The sequence below is a fragment of the Haematobia irritans genome, chromosome 1, assembly GCF_050003625.1.
Source record: "Haematobia irritans isolate KBUSLIRL chromosome 1, ASM5000362v1, whole genome shotgun sequence".
In the NCBI taxonomy this organism is placed as follows: domain Eukaryota; kingdom Metazoa; phylum Arthropoda; class Insecta; order Diptera; family Muscidae; genus Haematobia; species Haematobia irritans.
In genome coordinates, this window is record NC_134397.1 from 182,691,498 (window position 1) to 182,713,543 (window position 22,046).

Below are 22,046 nucleotides of genomic sequence, written 5' to 3' on the forward strand. Positions count from 1 at the left end.
CTGTGCCAAATTTGGTTGAAGTCGGTTCAGATTTAGATATAGCTCCCATATATATGTTTTTCTGATTTCGACAAAAATGGTCAAAATACCAACAATTTCCTTGTAAAATCGCCACTGCTTAGTCGCAAAGTTGTAAAAATGACTCTAATTTTCCTAAACTTCCAATACATATATATCGAGCGATAAATCATAAATAAACTTTTGCGATGTTTCCTTAAAATTGCTTTAGATTTAAATGTTTCCCATATTTTTTTACTAACAATGTGTTCCACACTAGTGCATTAGCCTTAAACGTAAATTTTGAGTCTATAGATTTTGTAGAAGTCTATCAAACTCTGTCCAAATCGAATGATATTTAAAGTGGTGCGGGGTATAATATAGTGGTGCAGGGTATAATATAGTCGGGCCCGCCCGACTTTAGACTTTCCTTACTTGTTTTTGAGAGGTTGGTATTGATCCAATCCTCCTGAAATTAGAAATGTGGGGTCCGTGTTCAATCTAAAGTAACAACACCAAAATTTCTCTATAGCCCCTGTTTGGATTCATTTTCATCCGACCCACCTGAAATTCTGTACATAATATCGGATTGCACCCTTAAGTAATCACACAGAAATTGGTCTGTAACGGTCTATCTTTAGATATAGGTCCGATCCTCAGATATAACCGATCGTCAAATTTGAGCGTCCTTATGTTGTCTCTCCTAAGTTATCATACAAGAATTGATGCACATAAATCTATATTTGGGTATAGCCTTATAAAAAACGAGCAACTCTGAAGGTTTATTTTTCATCCTTTGTCTCAGTTTGTCCGTATTAATCCCAAAGCACATTATCACTATGCATCCATAATTAGAAGTAGTAATACGATGGTGAACGACCATTGTTAGTTGAATTGTGTAAGGAACAGCATTGCCAAAATGAATTTTTAATTTGGCCCAACATATTTCCAAAATTGGATTAAAATTGTTACCAGCAGACCTTTTTTCCAAATTAAATTAATATCATTTAAAAGTTAAAACTTTTCCAAAATTGTATTTCGATAGAAAATTTTGTAAAATTTTTATTTCTATAGAAAATTTTGCAAAATTTTATTTCTATTCAAAATTTTTATTTCTATAGAAAAAATTGTCAAAAATTATATTCCTATAGAAAAATTTAGCAAAATTTTATTTTAATAGAAAAAAATTGTCAAAATTTTATTTCTTTTATTTCTTCTTATTTTACCAAAGTTTTCTACAGAAATAAAATTTTGTCAAAATTTTCCACAAAAATAAAATTTTGGTAAAATTTTCTACAAAAATAAAATTTTGTCAAAATTTTCTACAGAAATATAATAGCAATTCAAGAGACATGGTTTCAAAATGCAATCACTCAAATTTATTCGATTCCTGGTTATAAGGTAGTTCATTGTTGTAAAATTTTGTCAACATTTTCCACAAAAATAAAATTTTGGTAAAATTTTCTACAAAAATAAAATTTTGTCAAAATTTTCTACAGAAATATAATAGCAATTCAAGAGACTTGGTTTCAAAATGCAATCACTCAAATTTATTCGATTCCTGGTTATAAGGTAGTTCATTGTTGTAGAGAAGATGGGTATGGAGGAACATCGGTTTATGTAAGGGATAAATGGGTATATATTGTAGATTATTGCAAAAGTGAATCGTTTTTGGATATTATTGCTATTTCCTTATTAAACTTTAAAGTTAATGCAAGACCAATGAAATTTGTAACTTTTTATCGTTCTCAGAAATGTTCTGTTGAACAATTTAAGTTTACACTGGAATCAATGTTGAATGATCACGCTGGAAGTCCAATAGTTTTGGTTGGAGATACTAATATAGATCGTTATCACAGCTCTTATTATAACGAAATGCTGGATCTCTTTCAGAGTTTTGGATGTGAGAATGCTCATGAGATGGTTACAAGACCTTTAAGTGATACATGCATTGATCATGTGTTTTCCAATTTTGTAGAGAGAGTCGATGTTGACTCTGTGGAATGTGATATTTCAGACCATAATTTAGTTTTTTGCAAGATAAAAAGTAAGATTATGAGAAATGATTTTGTGGAGGTAATGAAAACTAAGTGTGACTACCAAAAGGCCAAACGTTACTTATCAGATGAGTTGTCTCCTGACTTTGGTTCACTGAATGTACAGGATCAGACAGACAGATTAACATCTTGTATACAAGGTGCTATTGCACGTTCAACAACAGTCAGTAAAACTTTGAAACATGCTAGGTTTATGATGACCCCATGGATAAATGTCAATTTACAACATTTGATAACGATTAAGTTTAAATTGCTGAAGAGGAGAAAGAAGGAAAGAGGAAATGGGGCGATACAGGATTCCTTAAAGAGGATTAGTAGAATAATTAGTATTGCCAACAAGAGAAGTAGAGAGGCGTATTATGCAGAGAATATTGACAGGGCAGCAAATGATCCCAAAAGGGGATGGAATTTTATTAATGAGGTTCTAGGGAAAAAGGGGCATAAAGAACTAGAACTTAAAGACGTACAAGGACGAAGGATTTCAAATAACATGGATAAGGCGAATGCACTCAATACATACTTTTTAGATTCTGTAATGAGTTTGAGGCGAGGAATTTTAGTTGATCCTGGGGATAACATTAATATTTTCCATACATTGTCAGGTGATATAGATTTCGTATTTTCCATTGAACAAGTCGATAACAACTGTATTATGGAAGTTATAGAGAATCTGAAGGCAGATAAGAGTCCAGGACATGACGGCATTTCTTCCAAATTCCTCAAAGAATGCAGTGAAATAGTTTCACCTTTCTTAGCAAAAATTTTCGATGGGATGATCAGTTTATCGATATATCCAGACATTTTGAAATTACATAGAATTGAAAATAGTGAATGCTAGTGACGTATCTAACTTCAGACCAGTGGCCATATTGTCAACAATAGACAAGATTTTTGAAAAGATTATCTATGATAAATTATACACATACTGTGAATCGAATAATTTGCTTTATGAGAATCAATATGGATTTAGGCGTGGATGCGGAACAGAGGAAGCTGTATTAAATGTAATTAAGTTTATTTGTAGTGGTTTAGACGGGGGATTCAATGGAGTTGCTGGAGTATTTTTTGATTTTTCAAAGGCATTTGATCTTGTCGATCACCAATTATTGCTGAAAAAAATGCATATCTATGGGATTCGAGGGAAAGAGTTGTTATTATTTAGAAGTTTTTTGGAGAATAGGAAACAGTACGTTGATGTCAGTAAATCGAAAAGTTTTGTAGGGCCCGCAGTGCACGGAGTTCCACAGGGGAGTTGTTTGGGTCCATTATTGTTTTCCATTTTTATTAATGATATCCGGAATCTCCAGCTTAGAGGAAAATTATTTATGTTCGCTGATGACATTTGCTTGTTCTATCCCTATAAATATGACATCGCTCTGCGTGCAAACATAGAAAGGGATTCTGCATTACTCTGTGAGTTTGCACGAGTAAACAAACAGACTAGTTCTGAACGCTGATAAAACAAAACTTATTCGATTTCGACCAAATCCTTCAGTTAACAACGATTTCAGTGTCTATATTGATGGAAAATCAATACATGAATGTAAAAGCGTAACATATCTAGGCGTGATGTTACAAAATAATTTAGCATGGGATTGTCATATACGCAGTTTAAAAAGGAAAATAGCTCCAGCAATTGGATTTCTCTACAAGATGAAAAACAAATTAAACACAAAGACAAAATTAACAATATTTTCCTGTTTAATACAATCGCATTTAAATTATATGGTTACATCATATGCATACAATAAAAATAATAGTGAGCTAAGATCACTTCAATCTATGCAAAATAAAGCTTTGAAAGTTGTTTTTAATCTACCTCCAAATTTCTCAACCTTGTCGCTATTTGAAGAGTTTGCAAAAAATATTTTACCAATCAATGGTTTATATAAATATAATATTTTAAAGTATGTTTTCAAGTGTAACTACAACATTGGTTACCATACAATAAAGTTCTATACGAATCAAACAAATTTTAATACAAGGAATAGAATGAATTTGCGTTTGCCCAGGTGTAGATTCGAAAAAACAAAGCAACGGGTTGATTATATAGGTGGCTTAACTTACAATAATATTCCACTCGAATTGAAATCCATTCAACGTATATCGAGATTTAAGGAAATGAGCAAATACTATCTTTGCAATAGCTTTGAATCGCTTCTGCTATAATTGTAATATTTATAATATTGTAATTTGAAACAAATATTAAACCATATATGAATGAATCTTTTAAATACGTATAATTTTTGTCTTAAATATTGTATAAATAATTGGCCAACTAGTCCCATTAATGCCTTATGGCGCGGGACAAACTGGTATTGTATTAAAGTTGAATTGTTGAATAAAATAATAATAAAACAAAAAAAAATCAAATTTTGTCAAAATTTTCTATAGAAATAAAATTTTGACGACATTTTCTATAGAAGTAAAATTGTGGCAATATTTTCTATAGAAACAAAATTTTGACAAAAATTTCTCCAAAAGTAACATTTTGACAAAAATTCTATAGAAATAAAATTTTGACAAAATTTTATTTTTGTAGAAAATTTTACCAAAATTTTATTTTTGTGGAAAATTTTGATAAAATTTTATTTCTGTAGAAAACTTTGGTAAAATTTTAGTTCATTCGAAAATTTTGTCCAAATTTTATTTCTATAGAAAGTTTTGTTAAAATTTCATATCTATAGAAAATTTTGTCAAAATTTCATTTCTATAGAAAATTTGTCAACCTTTTATTTCTATATATAGTTGTCGCAAAATTTTATTTCTATATGAAATTTTTAAAAGATTTTCTTCCTATACAATTTTTTTAAATGTTTATTTCTGTATAAAATTTTGGCAAAATTTTATTTCTCTAGAAAATATTGTTAAAATTTTATTTCTATAGAAATTTTTGTCAAAAATTTATTTCTACAGAAAATTTTGCCAAAAATTTTTTTCTATATAAAATTTTGAAAAAATTACTGATTTAATGAAAATGGATCAAAATCAACCAAATTGCATTTGGTCCGACCATCTATAGAAAATTTTGTCAAAATTGTATTTCTATAGAAAATTTTGTCAAAATTTTATTTCTATAAAAAATGTTGTCAAAATTTTATTTCTATTGAATTTTTTGTAGAAATTTTTGTCAAAATTTTATTTCTATAGAAAATATTGTCACAATTTTACTTCTATAGAAAATGTCGTCAAAATTTTATTTCTATAGAAAATTTTGACAAAATTTGATTTCTGTAAAAAATTTTGACAAAATTTTATTTTTGTAGAAAATTTTACCAAAATTTTATTTTTGTGGAAAATTTTGACAAAATTTTATTTCTGTAGAAAACTTTGTCCAAATTTTATTTCTATAGAAAGTTTTGTTAAAATTTCATATCTATAGAAAATTTTGTCAAAATTTCATTTCTATAGAAAATTTGTAAACCTTTTATTTCTATATAAAGTTGTCGCAACATTTTATTTCTATATAAAATTTTTAAAAGATTTTCTTCCTATACAATTTTTTTTCTTCCTATACAATTTTTGTCAAAATTTCATTTCTATAGAAAATTTTTGTCAAAATTGCATTTCTATAGAAAATTTGTCAACCTTTTATTTCTATATAAAGTTGTCGCAAAATTTTATTTCTATATAAAATTTTTAAAAGATTTTCTTCCTATACAATTTTTTTAAATGTTTATTTCTGTATAAAATTTTGGCAAAATTTTATTTCTCTAGAAAATATTGTTAAAATTTTATTTCTATAGAAATTTTTGTTAAAAATTTATTGCTACAGAAAATTTTGCCAAAAAAATTTTTTCTATATAAAATTTTGAAAAAATTACTGATTTGATGAAAATGGATCAAATTCAACCAAATTGCATTTGGTCCGACCATCGGACCAAATTTAAAAATTAATAAATTTTTGGACCAATTATGGTCCGATCGGACCATAATGGCAACCCTGGTAAAGAATCCATGGTAGTGAATATATCGATTCGACATGGCCGAACTTTCGGCCATGTATATTTGTTGTTGTAGTTTTTCCAAGCATTATGAGCAAGTATTCTGCCATCGTATAGGAACAACAAAAAAAAAAATTATACCATTAACCATCAAGTTTAGAAAATTTTACCAAAATTTTATTTTTGTGGAAAATTTTGACAAAATTTTATTTCTGTAGAAAACTTTGTCCAAATTTTATTTCTATAGAAAGTTTTGTTAAAATTTCATATCTATAGAAAATTTTGTCAAAATTTCATTTCTATAGAAAATTTGTAAACCTTTTATTTCTATATAAAGTTGTCGCAACATTTTATTTCTATATAAAATTTTTAAAAGATTTTCTTCCTATACAATTTTTTTTCTTCCTATACAATTTTTGTCAAAATTTCATTTCTATAGAAAATTTTTGTCAAAATTGCATTTCTATAGAAAATTTGTCAACCTTTTATTTCTATATAAAGTTGTCGCAAAATTTTATTTCTATATAAAATTTTTAAAAGATTTTCTTCCTATACAATTTTTTTAAATGTTTATTTCTGTATAAAATTTTGGCAAAATTTTATTTCTCTAGAAAATATTGTTAAAATTTTATTTCTATAGAAATTTTTGTTAAAAATTTATTGCTACAGAAAATTTTGCCAAAAAAATTTTTTCTATATAAAATTTTGAAAAAATTACTGATTTGATGAAAATGGATCAAATTCAACCAAATTGCATTTGGTCCGACCATCGGACCAAATTTAAAAATTAATAAATTTTTGGACCAATTATGGTCCGATCGGACCATAATGGCAACCCTGGTAAAGAATCCATGGTAGTGAATATATCGATTCGACATGGCCGAACTTTCGGCCATGTATATTTGTTGTTGTAGTTTTTCCAAGCATTATGAGCAAGTATTCTGCCATCGTATAGGAACAACAAAAAAAAAAAATTATACCATTAACCATCAAGTTTTCCAAAACAAAAATTTAATGAACAATAAATATGAAATGAATTTTTTCTTTATGGTGCCATTAATTGTAAAACAGCAAAATCATGAACACCAAATATAATGGTCTTCAAACGCCCTTCAAAAGTTATTTCCATTGGCCTTTTTTTTAATAGCGGTTACTATGAAATATTCGCAATTTTTAATATTCGTTAATATGTATGTGTTTGTACATGTGTTTTTATTTGGTAAATTAATTCGAATACCGAAAAACATAATTTACATTTGATAAACCACAGTTATGGCCCAACCATTTTAGGAAAAGTGTATGGTTTCGCATGCCTTTTCATATTAAATAACAATTTTCCCAGCAAGCAAAACTTGTGTGGTTACTAGAGGAAAGTTCAACTAGTATTTTTTGGTAGTTTTTTTTTTAACCAACACTAAACGTTCACTTAGAAGACCAAATACAGTATTTAATTTACAAAATAAATGTTCGGTGGTATAGCAGGAATTTTGCATTGTTGTTTTGTGGTAACGAATAATGCTACCTCTAAAAATATATAACATATGTTACGTATTAGGAATAAACAAGTAAGTTCGGCCAGGCCGAATCTTATGTACCCTCCACCATGGATTGCGTAGAAACTTCTACGAAAGACTGTCATCCACAATCGAATTACTTGGGTTGTGGTATCTTAAATCGTTTTCCAAATTGTGAGTTAGTCCATACGTGGTATATATTAGACAAAAAAGGTATGTGTAGGTAAGTCTACAAATAATTACGAATCGATATGGACTTTTGCACGGTAAGTAAGAAGCCAGAATTGAAATATGGGGGTCGCTTATATGCTATATACAATTATGAACTTGATATGGACCAATTTTTGTGTGATTGGGCATCGGATTATCTGAGGGCTATATATAACTATAGACCGATATGGACCTAGTTAGGCAAAGTTGTTAACGGTCATATAATAGCACAATGTACCAAATTTCAATTGACTCGTATGAAATTTGCTCCTTCAAGAGGCTCCAAAACCAAATCTCGGGATCGGTTTATATGGGGGCTATATATGATTATGGACTGATATGGACCACTTTTGGCACGTACCAAATTTCAACCAGATCGGATGAATTTTGCTTCTCCAAAAGGCACCGGAGGTCAAATCTGGGGATCGGTTTGTATGGGGGCTATATATAATTATGGACCGATTTCGACCAAATTTTGCATGGGTGTTTGAGGCCATATATTAACACCACGTACCAAATATCAACTGAATCAGATGAATTTTAGTCTTTCAAGAGGCTCCGGATGTCAAATCTGGTGATCGGTTTATATGGGGGCTCTATATAAAATTATGCACCGATGTGGACCAATTTTCGCATGGTCATTGGAGACCATATACTAACAGCATGTACAGAATTTCAGCCGGATCGGATGAAATTTGCTTCTTTTAGAGGCTCCGCAAGCCAAATCTAGTGATCAGTTTATATGGGGGCTATATATAATTATAAACCGATGTGGACCAATTTTTGCATAGTTGTTAGAGACCATATACTAACATCATGTACCAAATTTCAGCCGAATCGGATGAAATTTTCTTCTCTTAGAGGCTCCGCAAGCCAAATCTGGGGATCGGTTTATATGGGGGCAATACATAACAAGTAAGAAAAGTCTAAAGTCGGGCGGGGCCGACTATATTATACCCTGCATCACTTTGTAGATCTAAATTCGATACCATATCACATCCGTCAAATGTGTTGGGGGCTACATATAAAAGTTTGTCCCAAATACATACATTTAAATATCACTCGATCTGGAAAGAATTTGATAGACTTCTACAAAAGCTATAGACTCAAAATTTAAGTCGGCTAATGCACTAGGGTGGAACACAATGTTAGTAAAAAATATGGGAAACATTTAAATCTGAAGCAATTTTAAGGAAACTTCGAAAAAGTTTATTTATGATTTATCGCCCGATATATATGCATTAGAAGTTAAGGAAAAACAGAGTAATTTTTACAATTTTACAAGGAAAATGTTGGTATTTTGACCATTTTTGTCGAAATCAGAAAAACATATATATGGGAGCTATATCTAAACCTGAACCGATTTCAACCAAATTTGGCACGCATAGCAATAATGCTAATTCTACTCCCTGTGCAAAATTTCAACTAAATCGGAGTTAAAAATTGGCCTCTGTGGTCATATGAGTGGAAATCGGGCGAAAGCTATATATGGGAGATATATCTAAATCTAAACCGATGTCAACCAAATTTGGCACTCTTAACTACACTACTAATTGTACTCCTAGTGCAAACTTTCAACCAAATTGGGCCAAAACTCTGGCTTCTGGGGCCATATAAGTCCATATCGGGCGAAAAATATATATGGAAGCTATATCTAAATCTGAAACGATTTCAACCAAATTTGGCACGCATAGCTACAATGCTAATTCTAGTCCCTGTGCAAAATTTCAACCAAATTGGGGTAAAACTCTGGCTTCTGGGACCGTATTAGTCCATATCGGGCGAAAGATATATATGGGAGCTATATCTAAATCTGAACCGATTTCAATAAAATTTGGCACACTTGATTGTAGTATTAATTGTTCTTCTTGTGCAAAATTTCAACCAAATTGGGGTAAAACTCTGGCTTCTGGGACCGTATTAGTCTATATCGGGCGAAAGATATATATGGGAGCTATATCTAAATCTGATCCGATTTCTTCCAAAATCAATAGGGATCTATTCTGAGCCAAAACACATACTTGTGCCAAATTTGAAGTCGATTGGACTAAAACTGCGACCTAGACTTTGATTACAGAAATGTGTTCGCGGACAGACGGACATCGCTATATCGACTCAAGAGCCCACCCTGAGCATATTTGCCAAAGACACCATGTGTCTATCTCGTCTCCTTCTGGGTGTTGCAAACATATGCACTAACTTATAATACCCTGTTCCACAGTGTGGCGCAGGGTATAATTATGAACCGATGTGGACCAATTTTTGCGTGGTTGTTAAGGACCATATACTAACACCATGTACCAAATTTCAGCTGAATCGAATGAAATTTGCTTCTTTTAGAGGGTCTGCAAGCCAAATCTGAGCGTCGGTTTATATGGGGGCTATACGTAAAAGTGGTCCGATATGGTCCATTTGCAATACCATCCGACCTACATCAATAACAACTACTTGTGCCAAGTTTCAAGCCGATAGCTTGTTTCCTTCGGAAGTCGCGTGATTTCAACAGACGGACGGACGGACGGACATGCTTAGATCGACTCATTTCATTTCACCACGACCCAGAATATATACTTTAGGGGGTTTTGGAGCAATATTTCGATGTGTTACAAACGGAATGACAAAGTTAATATACCCCCCATCCTATGGTGGAGGGTATAAAAAATTGAATTAAAAGAACTTCCTGATTAGTTAAAATAAATAACATCTCTGGAAGTGATTTTAAAGTTGTAGAAGTACTTTCAAATTTTGTTTTGCTGGAATGGCTATATACCATGGCGAAATATTGTTGGCTTTGCTTATAATGCCTGATAACATTATGAGCGAAGTCGACAACAAATTACACCCCATATTCTATTGTGTAGGGTGAAAAATAACAATTCTCCTTAGCAGACATTTTAGTCAGCTTCAGCTTCAGCTTATAATCTTCCAAGCTCATCAACAGATTGCTTTGGTAGCAAAATATAACAAAATGATTATGTTCTCTAGTCGATGGAGAAATGCTTTCTCAAAGCCTCAAAATTAAAAGTGCATCCCCATTTAGTGTGGCTGGAAGTTTCAACAAGCAATATTTAAGAAGTTTCATATAAAGTCCATTAATTATAAAATCTCTGTAAATACGAGAAATGAAAAACAAAACACCAGCAACAGCCATTGAAACTATAAAACAAGTATATACAGCAGTAAGTTCGGCCGGGCCGAATCTTAAATACCCACCACCATGAACCAAATATTAGGGGTTCCATTGAAATTTCAGGAGGGCTTGAGGACTTGAGGACACTTCCCGAAGATAAATTTTAAGATTTCACCTATGAGGACTATATCAGATTCTGGATTTATAAGAACCATTTTTGTTTGAGTTTTAGAGGAATCATTAACATCTCTTGTAAGTGTGCAAGAAAATTATAAAATAACGTTTTGATTTCAAATCTTAAATCTGTAGAAGTAAAATCTGGAAATTTTACATTGAGCAATTTTCATGATAAGTGCGCTTTCTACACCCTCAAGAAGTGAAGTCAGTCTATATGGAGGCATTACCAAATGGACCGATAAAACCTTAATCCGATACACGTTTTTGTGAGCCTAAAATACCAGAATATTTACAATTTAAGGCAAATCAGATAAAAACTACGGTTTCTAGAAACCCAAGGAGTTAAATCGGGAGATCGTCCTTATGGGGGCTATACTAAAATATGGACCGATACTCACCGTTTTCGGCATACCTCTTTATGACCCCAAAATACCTCTAGATTTCAAATTTCAGGCAAATAGGATAAAAACTTCGGAATCTAGAAGCCCAAGAAATAAAATCGGGAAATCGGTCTATATGGAGGCTATACGAAAGTATGGACCGATACTCACCATTTTCGGCCCTAAAATACCTCTAGATTTCCAATTTCAGACAAATTGGATAAAAACTACGGTTTCTATAAACCCAAGACCTCAAATCGGAAGGTCGTTTTATATGGGGACCATACCAAAACATGGACCGATACTCACAATTTTTGGCGCACGTATTTTTGGTACTACAATACCTCTAGATTTCCAATTTCAGGTAAATTGAATAAAAACTGCGGTTTCTATAAGCCCAAGAGTAAAATCGGGAGATCGGTCTATATGGGGGCTATACCAAAATATGGACCGATACTCACAATTTTTGGCACACATAATTGTGGCCCTACAATACCTCTAGATTTCCAATTTCAGGCAAATAAGATAAAAACTTCGGATTCTAGAAGCCCAAGAAGTAAAATCGGGAAATCGGTCTATATGGGGGCTATACCAAAATATGGACCGATACTCACCATTTTCGGCACACCTCTTTATGGTCCTAAAATACCTCTAGATTTCCAATTTCAGACAAATTGGATAAAAACTACGGATTCTATAAGCCCAAACCCCAAATCGGGAGGTCGGTTTATATGGGGACCATACCAAAACATGGACCGATACTCACAATTTTTGGCACACGTATTTGTGGTCCTACAATACCTCTAGATTTCCAATTTCAGGTAAATTGAATAAAAACTACGATTTCTATAAGCCCAAGACCCCAAATCAGGAGGTCGGTTTATATGGGGACTATATCAAAACCTGGACCGATATAGCCCATCTTCGAACTTGACCTGCCTGCAGACAAAAGACGAGTTTGTGCAAAATTTCAGCACGATTGCTTCATTATTGAAGACTGTAGCGTGATTACAACAGACAGACAGACAGACAGACAGACAGACGGAAAGACGGACATCGTTATATCGTCTTAGAATTTCTCCCTGATCAAGAATATATATATTTTATATAGTCGGAAATCGATATTTCGATGTGTTACAAACGGAATGACAAACTTATTATACCCCCGTCACCATTCTATGGTGGTGGGTATAAAAACGTCATTATCCCCAAAGACAATAAACTCTAGGAAGATAGGAAATTGGCTGCTGAGGAGATCAAACCATTTACCGTGTTCGTTTCATACTCGAACCAAACGCGTATACGTCAAGTATTGACATAGCATTAAAATGCAAATAAAAAGAAATTGAGTGCACGAAATAAATTTCCTTAAACGGGAAAATGTAATTTTTTTGTTGTTGTTGTTTTGTTTAACATTGTTTCATTAACAAAATTAAGTTTTTCATTTAAAAAATAAAAACGAAAAACAAATAAAAAAAATTACAAACATGTATGAAACTAACATGGTAAATGCAACATTTGGTATGACGCAAGCCAATTTCCTATCTTCTAAAAGTTTATTGTCTTTGATTATACCCATCGCCGCGTCATCATCGCCACTGCCACGACAACTATCACATCCACTAATATAATGTCTGCCAACAGAATTCTATGGTTAGAAAATAGTGTTAAACTTCACCAGTAAAAGCCACAGAGAATATAGGGAACCACATGGCTAAAATTGTCCAAAATGTTATCCAAGCCACACGTAATGTATTTGCGTTAGAAAACATTTTGAGATTTATTTACATTTTATGAACCGGTTCATCTACCTTAACCCTCTAATGCCCCAATTTTTTTGCCAACTGATTAAATATTCCATGGTAACGATACAAAAGCAAGAAAACTAAACAAGAAAAAATTTATATGGTAAAATTCAGTATATGCTGCAAAGCCTCATGAACAGTTTTAACTAAGTTTTCTTTTTATTTTATCCACTTTTGTTGTCTTAAGGCGTGCTTTACTAAAAGCTTCCTGAATTAATGAAGCCCGACTAAAGACGGGATTGGTCATTAGAGGGTTAATTGACATATCGAGCTGTCACTATAACTAACTTAGGTTAGGTTAGGTTAGGTTTAGTGGCAACCCGATATTTCATGTTCACTTAGACTATTCAGTCCAATGTGATACTTCAGTGGTGAACTTCACTCTTATGATTAAGAGCTAAATATAGAGGTCAATGACAAGGGGACCTCCGTTTTATAGCTGAGTCCGAACGGTGTTCCACATTGCTGTGAAACCACTTAGAGAAGTTATGAAACACTCAGAAATGTCACCAGCATTAATGAAAGGGGTCAATCCACCGTTGGAGAACTTTTTGTATCTCGGTCGAATGTGGGGTGGAACCCACGACCCCATGTATGCAAGGAGGGAATGCTAACCATTACACCACGGTGGTTCTCGTAAACTAAGATTTCTCTAAAATTCGGACAAACAGTTTTTATACCCTCCACCATAGAATGGGGGTATATTAACTTTGTCATTCCGTTTGTAACACTTCGAAATATTGTTCTAAAACCCCATAAAGTATATATATTCTGGGTCGTGGTGAAATTCTGAGTCGATCTGAGCATGTCCGTCCGTCCGTCCGTTGAAATCACGCTAACTTCCGAACGAAACAAGCTATCGACTTGAAACTTGGCACAAGTAGTTGTCATTAATGTAGGTCGAATGGTATTGCAAATGGGCCATATCGGTCCACTTTTACGTATAGCGCCCATATAAACGGACCCCCAAATTTGGCTTGCCGATCCTCTAAGAGAAGCAAATTACATCCGATCCGGCTGAAATTTTGTATATGGTGTTAGTATATGGTTTCTAACAACCATGCAAAACTTGGTCCACATCGGTCCATAATTATATATAGCCCCCATATAAACCGATCCCCAGATTAGACCTCCGGAACCTCGTGGAAGAGCAAGATTTAACCGATTCGGTTGAAATTTGGTATGTGAAGTTAGTATATGATATTTAACAACCATGCCACAAGTGGTCCATATCAGTCCATAATCATATATAGCCCCCATATAAACCGATCCCGAGATTTAGTTTTGGAGCCTCTTGGAGGAGCAAATTTCATCCGAGTCAGTTGAAATTTGGTACATTGTGCTAGTATATGGCCGTTAACAACCACGCCTAACTAGGTCCATATCGGTCTATAGTTATTATAGCCCTCAGATAAATAGATCCCCAATCACACAAAAATTGGTCCATATCTCTGCGTACCGTGCAAAAGTTCATATCGATTCGTAATTATTTGTAGACTTACCTATACATACATTTTTTGTCTAATACATACCACGTATGGATTAACTCACAATTTAGAAAACGATGTTATGAAGTTTTAAGATACCACAACCCAATTAATTCGATTGTGGATGACAGTCTTTCGTAGAAGTTTCTACGCAATCCAAGGTGGAGGGTACATAAGATTCGGCCTGGCCGAACTTACGGCCGTATATACTTGTTTTTTGTAAATCCATAATCTGATTTAGTCTTCATAAGTAGAAACTTCAAATCTAACTTCGAAACCAAGGGAGCCACCATGGTTACAATGGTTAGCATGCCCGCCTTGCGTACACAAGGTCGTGGGTTCCATTCCTGGTTGGACCGAACACCAAAAAGTTTTCAGCGGTGGATTATCCCACCTCAGTAACGCTGGTGACATTTCTGATTGTTTCAAAGCTTCTCTAAGTAGTTTCACTGCAATGAGGAACGCCGTTCGGACTCGACTATAAAAAGGAGGTCCCTTGTCATTGAGCTTAACATGGAATCGGGCAGAGAAGTTCACCAATGGACTGAATAGTCTAAGTGAGCCTGATACATCGGGCTGCCACCTAAGCTAACCTAACCTACCTTCGAAACCAAAGGAGACTATTATACTTGGTCCATGGTGGTGAATATTTAAGATTCGGTCTGGATAAACTAACAGATGTACATATTTGTTAAACCCACAATCAAAAAAAAGTCTCCTTGGATCCAAAGATTTTGAACTTCCCTTGAGGATTTTGGTATTGATTCCGAGCCATAGATGTGGCTTCTTTAAAATATAGACATTCTTAACGATCTATCCGTAGTGCAATGGCCGGCATACCCGTCCTTGCATACAAAGGGTCGTGGATTCGAATCCTTTTATTTAGTCGTTACTGAATTAATAAAAACCCATAAAATCAATTTTTGTCAGGCAGTTTCATTTTGGGCGTTAATGGGTTAATTAAAATAGCATTATTTCAAAAACAATTGTCCTTAATATTATGTAAATTGCGCATCTAAAAATTTTGGTTGCATAATCTTTAATATGGCGTAAAATTTTTTTATGTATGTGAGTATGTATATTCTTGATCAGGCAGAAATTCTAAGAGAACCTAGGATGTCCGACTGCCCATATGTCTGTTTTAGCCATGCTACAGTATTCAATAATGAAGCTTCCGTGCTGTTTTGTTTGCAGGCAAGTCAAGTTTGAAGTTGGGCTATATCGGCCCATGTTTCGTTATAGCCCCCATATAAACCGCCCCACCGATTTGACTTCCTGAATTAAAGGAAGCCATTTCTTTTTTTTTTTCGATTTCCATGAAATTGGAAATCCCGAAGTATTTCAGGTACATTAAGATCTATTCTAAATTTGGTATATACCTGTCCATTTTTTATACCCTGTTCCACAGTGTGGCGCATATATTTGCAACACCCAGAACGAGACGAGATAGACACATAGTGTCTTTTGGGAAAAAAATTATATCAGAGAAATACGTTTTCTATGTTAAGCAAAATTTGAATTTCGTAGTATTTTAAATAGTAATGAAAATAGTCCAACCTACCTGTTGAACTCCGTTCCCCAACTTTTTTGTTTTTTTATTAACTATTGAATACTTTGAATATCTACATTATTGAATATTTTGAATTTAACGTAAATAATTGAATTGCCAATACCTAATATGAATTATTGTTATCGATACTTGAATTCAACCTTTATGCGATAACCCTAAAGCTTTTACTCAAAATGAATTTAATTGTTGTTAATTCTAAACCACAATGTCTGACTGACACTTCGTCTGTTGTAAAACTTCACTTGTGCTTCGTCATTGCCCTTGGTAAGCTGCCGTCATCCTGAATAAAGCCATACTTTGAATTCTAAAACTTATAACTTGCCGTTTGTTTTCTTCTCTTTTCGTTACAAAAATCTTCACATTTCCGAGAGTTAATCTTTATATACAGTCCACTCAAGGAAACTTCTCTTGGAATTGTGCACTACCATTTGTGTATATATCCGGGTTTGTAAATGATCTAACTTTATTTTGTTTTTGCAATATTTCTAAATTCTATGGTAGCAGTATTTCACAGTGTTTACAAATTCTAAGCGGAAGTAGTTAGTGGTTTGCCAAAATTTATAAACTTCAACCAGAAAGGGCTGTAGTAACATTAGAGAGATTTTTATACCCTCCACCATAGGATGGGGGTATATTAACTTTGTCATTCCGTTTTTAACACATCCAAATATTGCTCTAAGACCCCATAAAGTATATATATTCTGGGTCGTGGTGAAATTCTGAGTCGATATGAGCATGTCCGTCCTTCAGTCCGTCTGTTGAAATCACTCTAACTTCCGAACGAAACAAGCTATCGACTTGAAACTTGCCACAAGTTGTTGTTATTGATGTAGGTCGGGTGGTATTGCAAATGGGCCATATCGGTCCACTTTTACGTATAGCCCCCATATAAATGGACCCCCAAATTTGGCTTGCGATTGCTCTAAGAGAAGCAAATTTCATCCGATCCGGCTGAAATTTTGTACGTGGTGTTAATATATGGTCTCTAACAACCATGCAAAAATTGGTCCATATCGGTCCATAATTATATATAGCCCCCATATAAACCGGTTCCCAGATTTGGTTTGCGGATCCTCTAAGAGAAGCAAATTTCATCCGATCCGACTGAAATTTGGTACATGATATTAGTATAAAGTCTCTAAGAACCATTCAAAAATTGGTCCATATCAGTCCATAATTATATATAGCCCCTATATAAACCGATCCCCAGATTGGAACTCCGGAGCCACTTGGACGAGCAAAATTCATCCGATCCGGTTTAAATTTGCAACATGGTGTTAATATATGGCCGCTAATAACCATGCCAAAATTGGTCCATATCGGTCTATAGTTATATATAGCCGATCCCCAATCACACAAAAATTGGTCCATATCGGTTCATAATCATGCTTGGCACTCGAGCAAAAATAATCTAGCAAAATTTGTCGAAATTTTATTCATATAGAAAATTTTTTCGAATTTTATTTCTATAGAAAATTTTGGCAAAATTTTATTTCTGTAGAAAATGTTGTCAAAATTTTAATTTTATAGAGAATGTTGTCAAAATTTTAAATCTTTTGAAAATTTAGTAAAAATTTTATTTCTATAGAAAATTTTGTCAAAATATTATGTCTATAGAAAATTTTGTTAAAATCGTATTTCTATAGAAAATTTTGTCCAAATTTTACTTCTATAGAAAATGTTGTCAAAATTTTATTTCTATAGAAAATTTTGTCAAACTTAATTATATACGTATTTAATCGGCTATTTTAAATTTAATATATACCACGTATGGACTACGTGGTATATATTACGGTATTAGGAAGTTTTAAGATACCTTGTCATCGGCAAAAGTTACCGCAACCCAAGTAAATCGATTGTGGATGACAGTATTCAGTAGAAGTTTTTACGCAATCCATGGTGGAGGATACATAAGCTTCGGCCTGGCCGAACTTACGGCCGTATATACTTGTTTCTGTTGCTTTTCTTGCGCGCGCTATGCACAAGATTGTAAATTTCAAACTAAAAATAAAATAAAAACACTATCAGCAGATGCAATATATTGTGGGCAACTGGAAATGTGTCCCTTGTCATTGAGCTAAGCATAGAATCGGGCAGGACCCAGTGGTAAGAGAGACGTTCACCATTGTGGTAACACAATGGATTGAATAGTCTCAGTAAGCCTGAAATATCGGGCTGTCACTGTAGCTGACCTTAACCCAATATAGTATCATATAGATCGATTAAAGTAAATGTGTCAGAAGTGTTGCGAAGATGGCAACAAATTTTAGTAACGTTTAGTTTTTCATCAGATCTCGTACTCAGGTCATACTTCGTGTGCTCCATATGAAAACTATATAAAAGTGACAACTTTTTAAAATGCAACAACAGAAAAAATGTAGCCAATCTTTTTTTTTTGTTTTTTTTTTTTTTTTTTTTAGCATGTATAGTAAACCATGATTATCCCATGGTTGAGAGACGAAAGTCCAATCACAATCCTATTTTGTATGATTTGATGTTCTCAAATACTATTCATGGTATTACATTAGTTCAGAAATCCATTTGTATGTTAGCCACAATATATGTACTGACTTGGACAAGAGAAATTCATGGCAATTCATTTCGTGTTGCTGTAATTGAAAAAAAAAAATCTTCTGCTTGAAAAGCAAATGATTATAACAAACCATTTGCTTTAAATGAGCATTCTCAATTTAAAACAAGTTCGGCCGGGCCGAATTTTTAATAAAGGGTAATCCGGTCAATATTTGGTCAATATAAACTTGACGTATTTCTTTCAATTTTGCATTTAAAAAACCTGAACACTCCTCATTTTGAAGGTGTGTGTGTGTAGAATTTGCTCCTATTTTGATTTTGGAATTCACTCTTCAGTTGTCAAAATGCCGTCCAAGCAAGAAGAGCAGCGTATAAAAATTTTGCTCGCGCATCGCGAAAATCCGAGCTACTCGCACGCAAAGTTGGCAAAATCGCTAAAAGTTGTAAAATCAACCGCTACAAATGTAATTAAAGTGTTTGGGGAACGTTTGTCGACAGCCAGGAAGTCTGGATCGGGGGGAAATCGAAAACCGGAAGCCGCTGAGACGACAAAGAGAGTTGCCGGTAGTTTCAAGCGAAACCCTAACCTCTCTCTCCGAGATGCCGCAAATAAGCTGGGTGTATCGTCTACAACCAGGCATCGAGCCAAAAAACGAGCCGGACTATCCACTTACAAGAAGGTAGTGACTCCAAATCGCGATGATAAACAAAATACGATGGCCAAAGCGCGATCCCGGAGGCTGTACACGACGATGCTGACGAAGTTTGACTGCGTGGTAATGGACGACGAAACCTACATCAAAGCCGACTACAAGCAGCTTCCGGGTCAGGAGTTTTATACGGCAAAAGGAAGGGGAAAGGTAGCAGATATTTTAAGCACATAAAACTATCAAAGTTCGCAAAAAAATGTCTGGTTAGGCAAGCCATCTGTACCTGTGGCTTGAAAAGCAGCATTTTCATAGCTTCCAGGACTATCAACCAAGAAATTTACGTGAAAGAGTGTTTGAATAAACATTTGCTGCCTTTCCTGAAGAAGCACGGTTGTTCCGTACTGTTTTGGCCGGATTTGGCATCTTGCCGTTACGGTAAAAAGGCCATGGAGTGGTACGCCGTCAACAACGTGCAGGTGGTTCCCAAGGACAAGAACCCTCCCAACACGCCAGAGCTCCGCCCAATTGAGAAATACTGGGCTATTGTCAAGCGGAACCTAAAGAAGACCAAAAAAACTGCTAAGGACGAGCAGCAGTTCAAGGCAAACTGGCTTTCTGCGGCGAAGAAGGTGGACAAGGTGGCTGTACAAAATCTGATGGCAGGTGTCAAGCGTGAGGCCCGGCAATTCGGATTTGGAAAAGCGAAAACCTAATTGAATATTTTTCCTGAATTTTATACTAATTGAACTTGAAAAAGAAATTTAATTTGATTTTTTAAATAAACGATTTCACCGATTTACACGCATTTTCCCTTGACCAAATTTTGACCGTATCACCCTTTATCCATCACCATGAATCACCAGCGCAAGGAGTTACATCGGGAAATCACTCTAAAATATCCACCGATACACAAAATTCAGCACACCTAATTGTGGTTCTGAAAAAAAACTATAGAATCTAGACCCCAAATCAGAGGTTGGTTTTTTTAAAGGGGGATATATCAACATCTGTACCGATACACAATATATTCGGAACACCTTTTTATGGTCCTACAAAATCCTCTAGATTTCAAATTTCAGGCAAATCGGATAGAAGATATAGTTTCTACATACTCAAGAAGTAAAATCGGGAGAGCGATCTATATGGGGGCTATACCAAAAAATGGACCGAAAGGCACCATGTTCCGCACACCTATTTGCGGTCTTAAAATACTTCTAGATTGCAAATTTCACGGATATCGGATAGAAAATACAGTTTCTATAAGATCAAGAATTGAAATCGGAAGACCGGTCTATATTGGGGCTGTACCACAACATGGACCAATACTCACCCGTTTCGGCATACCAATTTGTAGTCTCAAAATACCTCTAGCTTTGCAATTTTAGGCAAATCGGAAAGAAAATATAGTTTCTAGAAGCCCAAGAAGTAAAATTCGGAGACTGGTCTATATGGGGCTAACCCAAAACATGAACCGATACCCCCCCCCCCCCATTACGAAACACCTAATAGTGGTCCTAATAAAAAGTAAAATCGGGAGATTAGTCTATTCTCATTCCCATTCTCATCACATCTATTATCCCATTCTCATCACATCTATTTGTGGTCCCAAAATACCTCTAGATTTCAACGTTGAGGAAATTAAATTGATGATACGGTATCTAGAAGCCCAAAAAAATTAAATCGGGGTACTGGTCTATATGGGGGATATACCAAAACATGGACCGATACACCCCATTTTCGACACACCTATTTGTAGTCGTAAATTACCTAAAAATTTCCAATTCCAGGTAAATCGGAAAGAAAATACATTTTCTAGACTCCCAAGAAGTAAAATCGGGAGATCGGTCTATAAGGGGGCTATACCAAAACATGAACCGATACGCACCATTACCGGCTCACCTATTTACGGTCCTCAAGTAGTAAGTCGCCAAATTTTAGTTTTTTTACTGTACTTAAAAAAAAAAAAAAACAAGTATATACGGCCGTAAGTTCTGCCAGGCCGAAGCTTATGTACCCTCCATCATGGATTGCGTAGAAACTTCTTCTAAACACTGCCATCCACAATCGAATTACTTAAGTTGCGGTAACGCTTGCCGATGGCAAGGTATCTTAAAACCCAACACCATCTTCTAAATTGTATGTAAGTCCATACGTAGTATATATTAAATCAAAAAAGATCGATCCAATACGTATATAATTCAGTTTGACAAAGTAGACATAAAATTTCGGCAAAATTTTCAACAGAAATAAAATTTTAACAAAATTTTCTATAGAAATAAAATTTTCACAAAATTTTCTATAGAAATAAAAATGTTGACAAAATATTTTATAGAAAGAAAATTTTGACAAAATTTTCTATAGAAATAAAACTTTGACAAAATTTTCTATAGAAATGAAATTTTGACAAAATTTTCTATAGAAATAAAATTTTGGTAGATTATTTTTGGCTCTAGTGGCAACCATGATTATGAACCGATATGGACCAATTTTTGTGTGATTGGACCAATTTTGGTATGGTTGTTAGCGACCATATACTAACACCACGTTCCTAATTTGAACCGGATCGGATGAATTTTGCTCCTCCAAGAGGCTC

General features: G+C 34.1%; 1 protein-coding gene across 1 annotated transcript in view; it reads left to right on the forward strand.

Annotated features, from left to right (window-relative positions):
• The first annotated feature begins 1,628 nt into the window (after positions 1–1,628).
• The window catches only part of LOC142233449 (uncharacterized), a 66,460-nt gene continuing 46,042 nt past the window's right edge, over positions 1,629–22,046 (forward strand). Inside the window, exons 1-5 of the mRNA XM_075304380.1 lie at positions 1,629–1,632; positions 1,706–2,785; positions 2,871–3,058; positions 3,134–3,254; positions 18,692–18,882. Of these exons, the coding sequence (XP_075160495.1) occupies positions 1,629–1,632; positions 1,706–2,785; positions 2,871–3,058; positions 3,134–3,254; positions 18,692–18,882 (1,584 nt within the window). The remainder of the gene's footprint in view (positions 1,633–1,705; positions 2,786–2,870; positions 3,059–3,133; positions 3,255–18,691; positions 18,883–22,046) is intronic.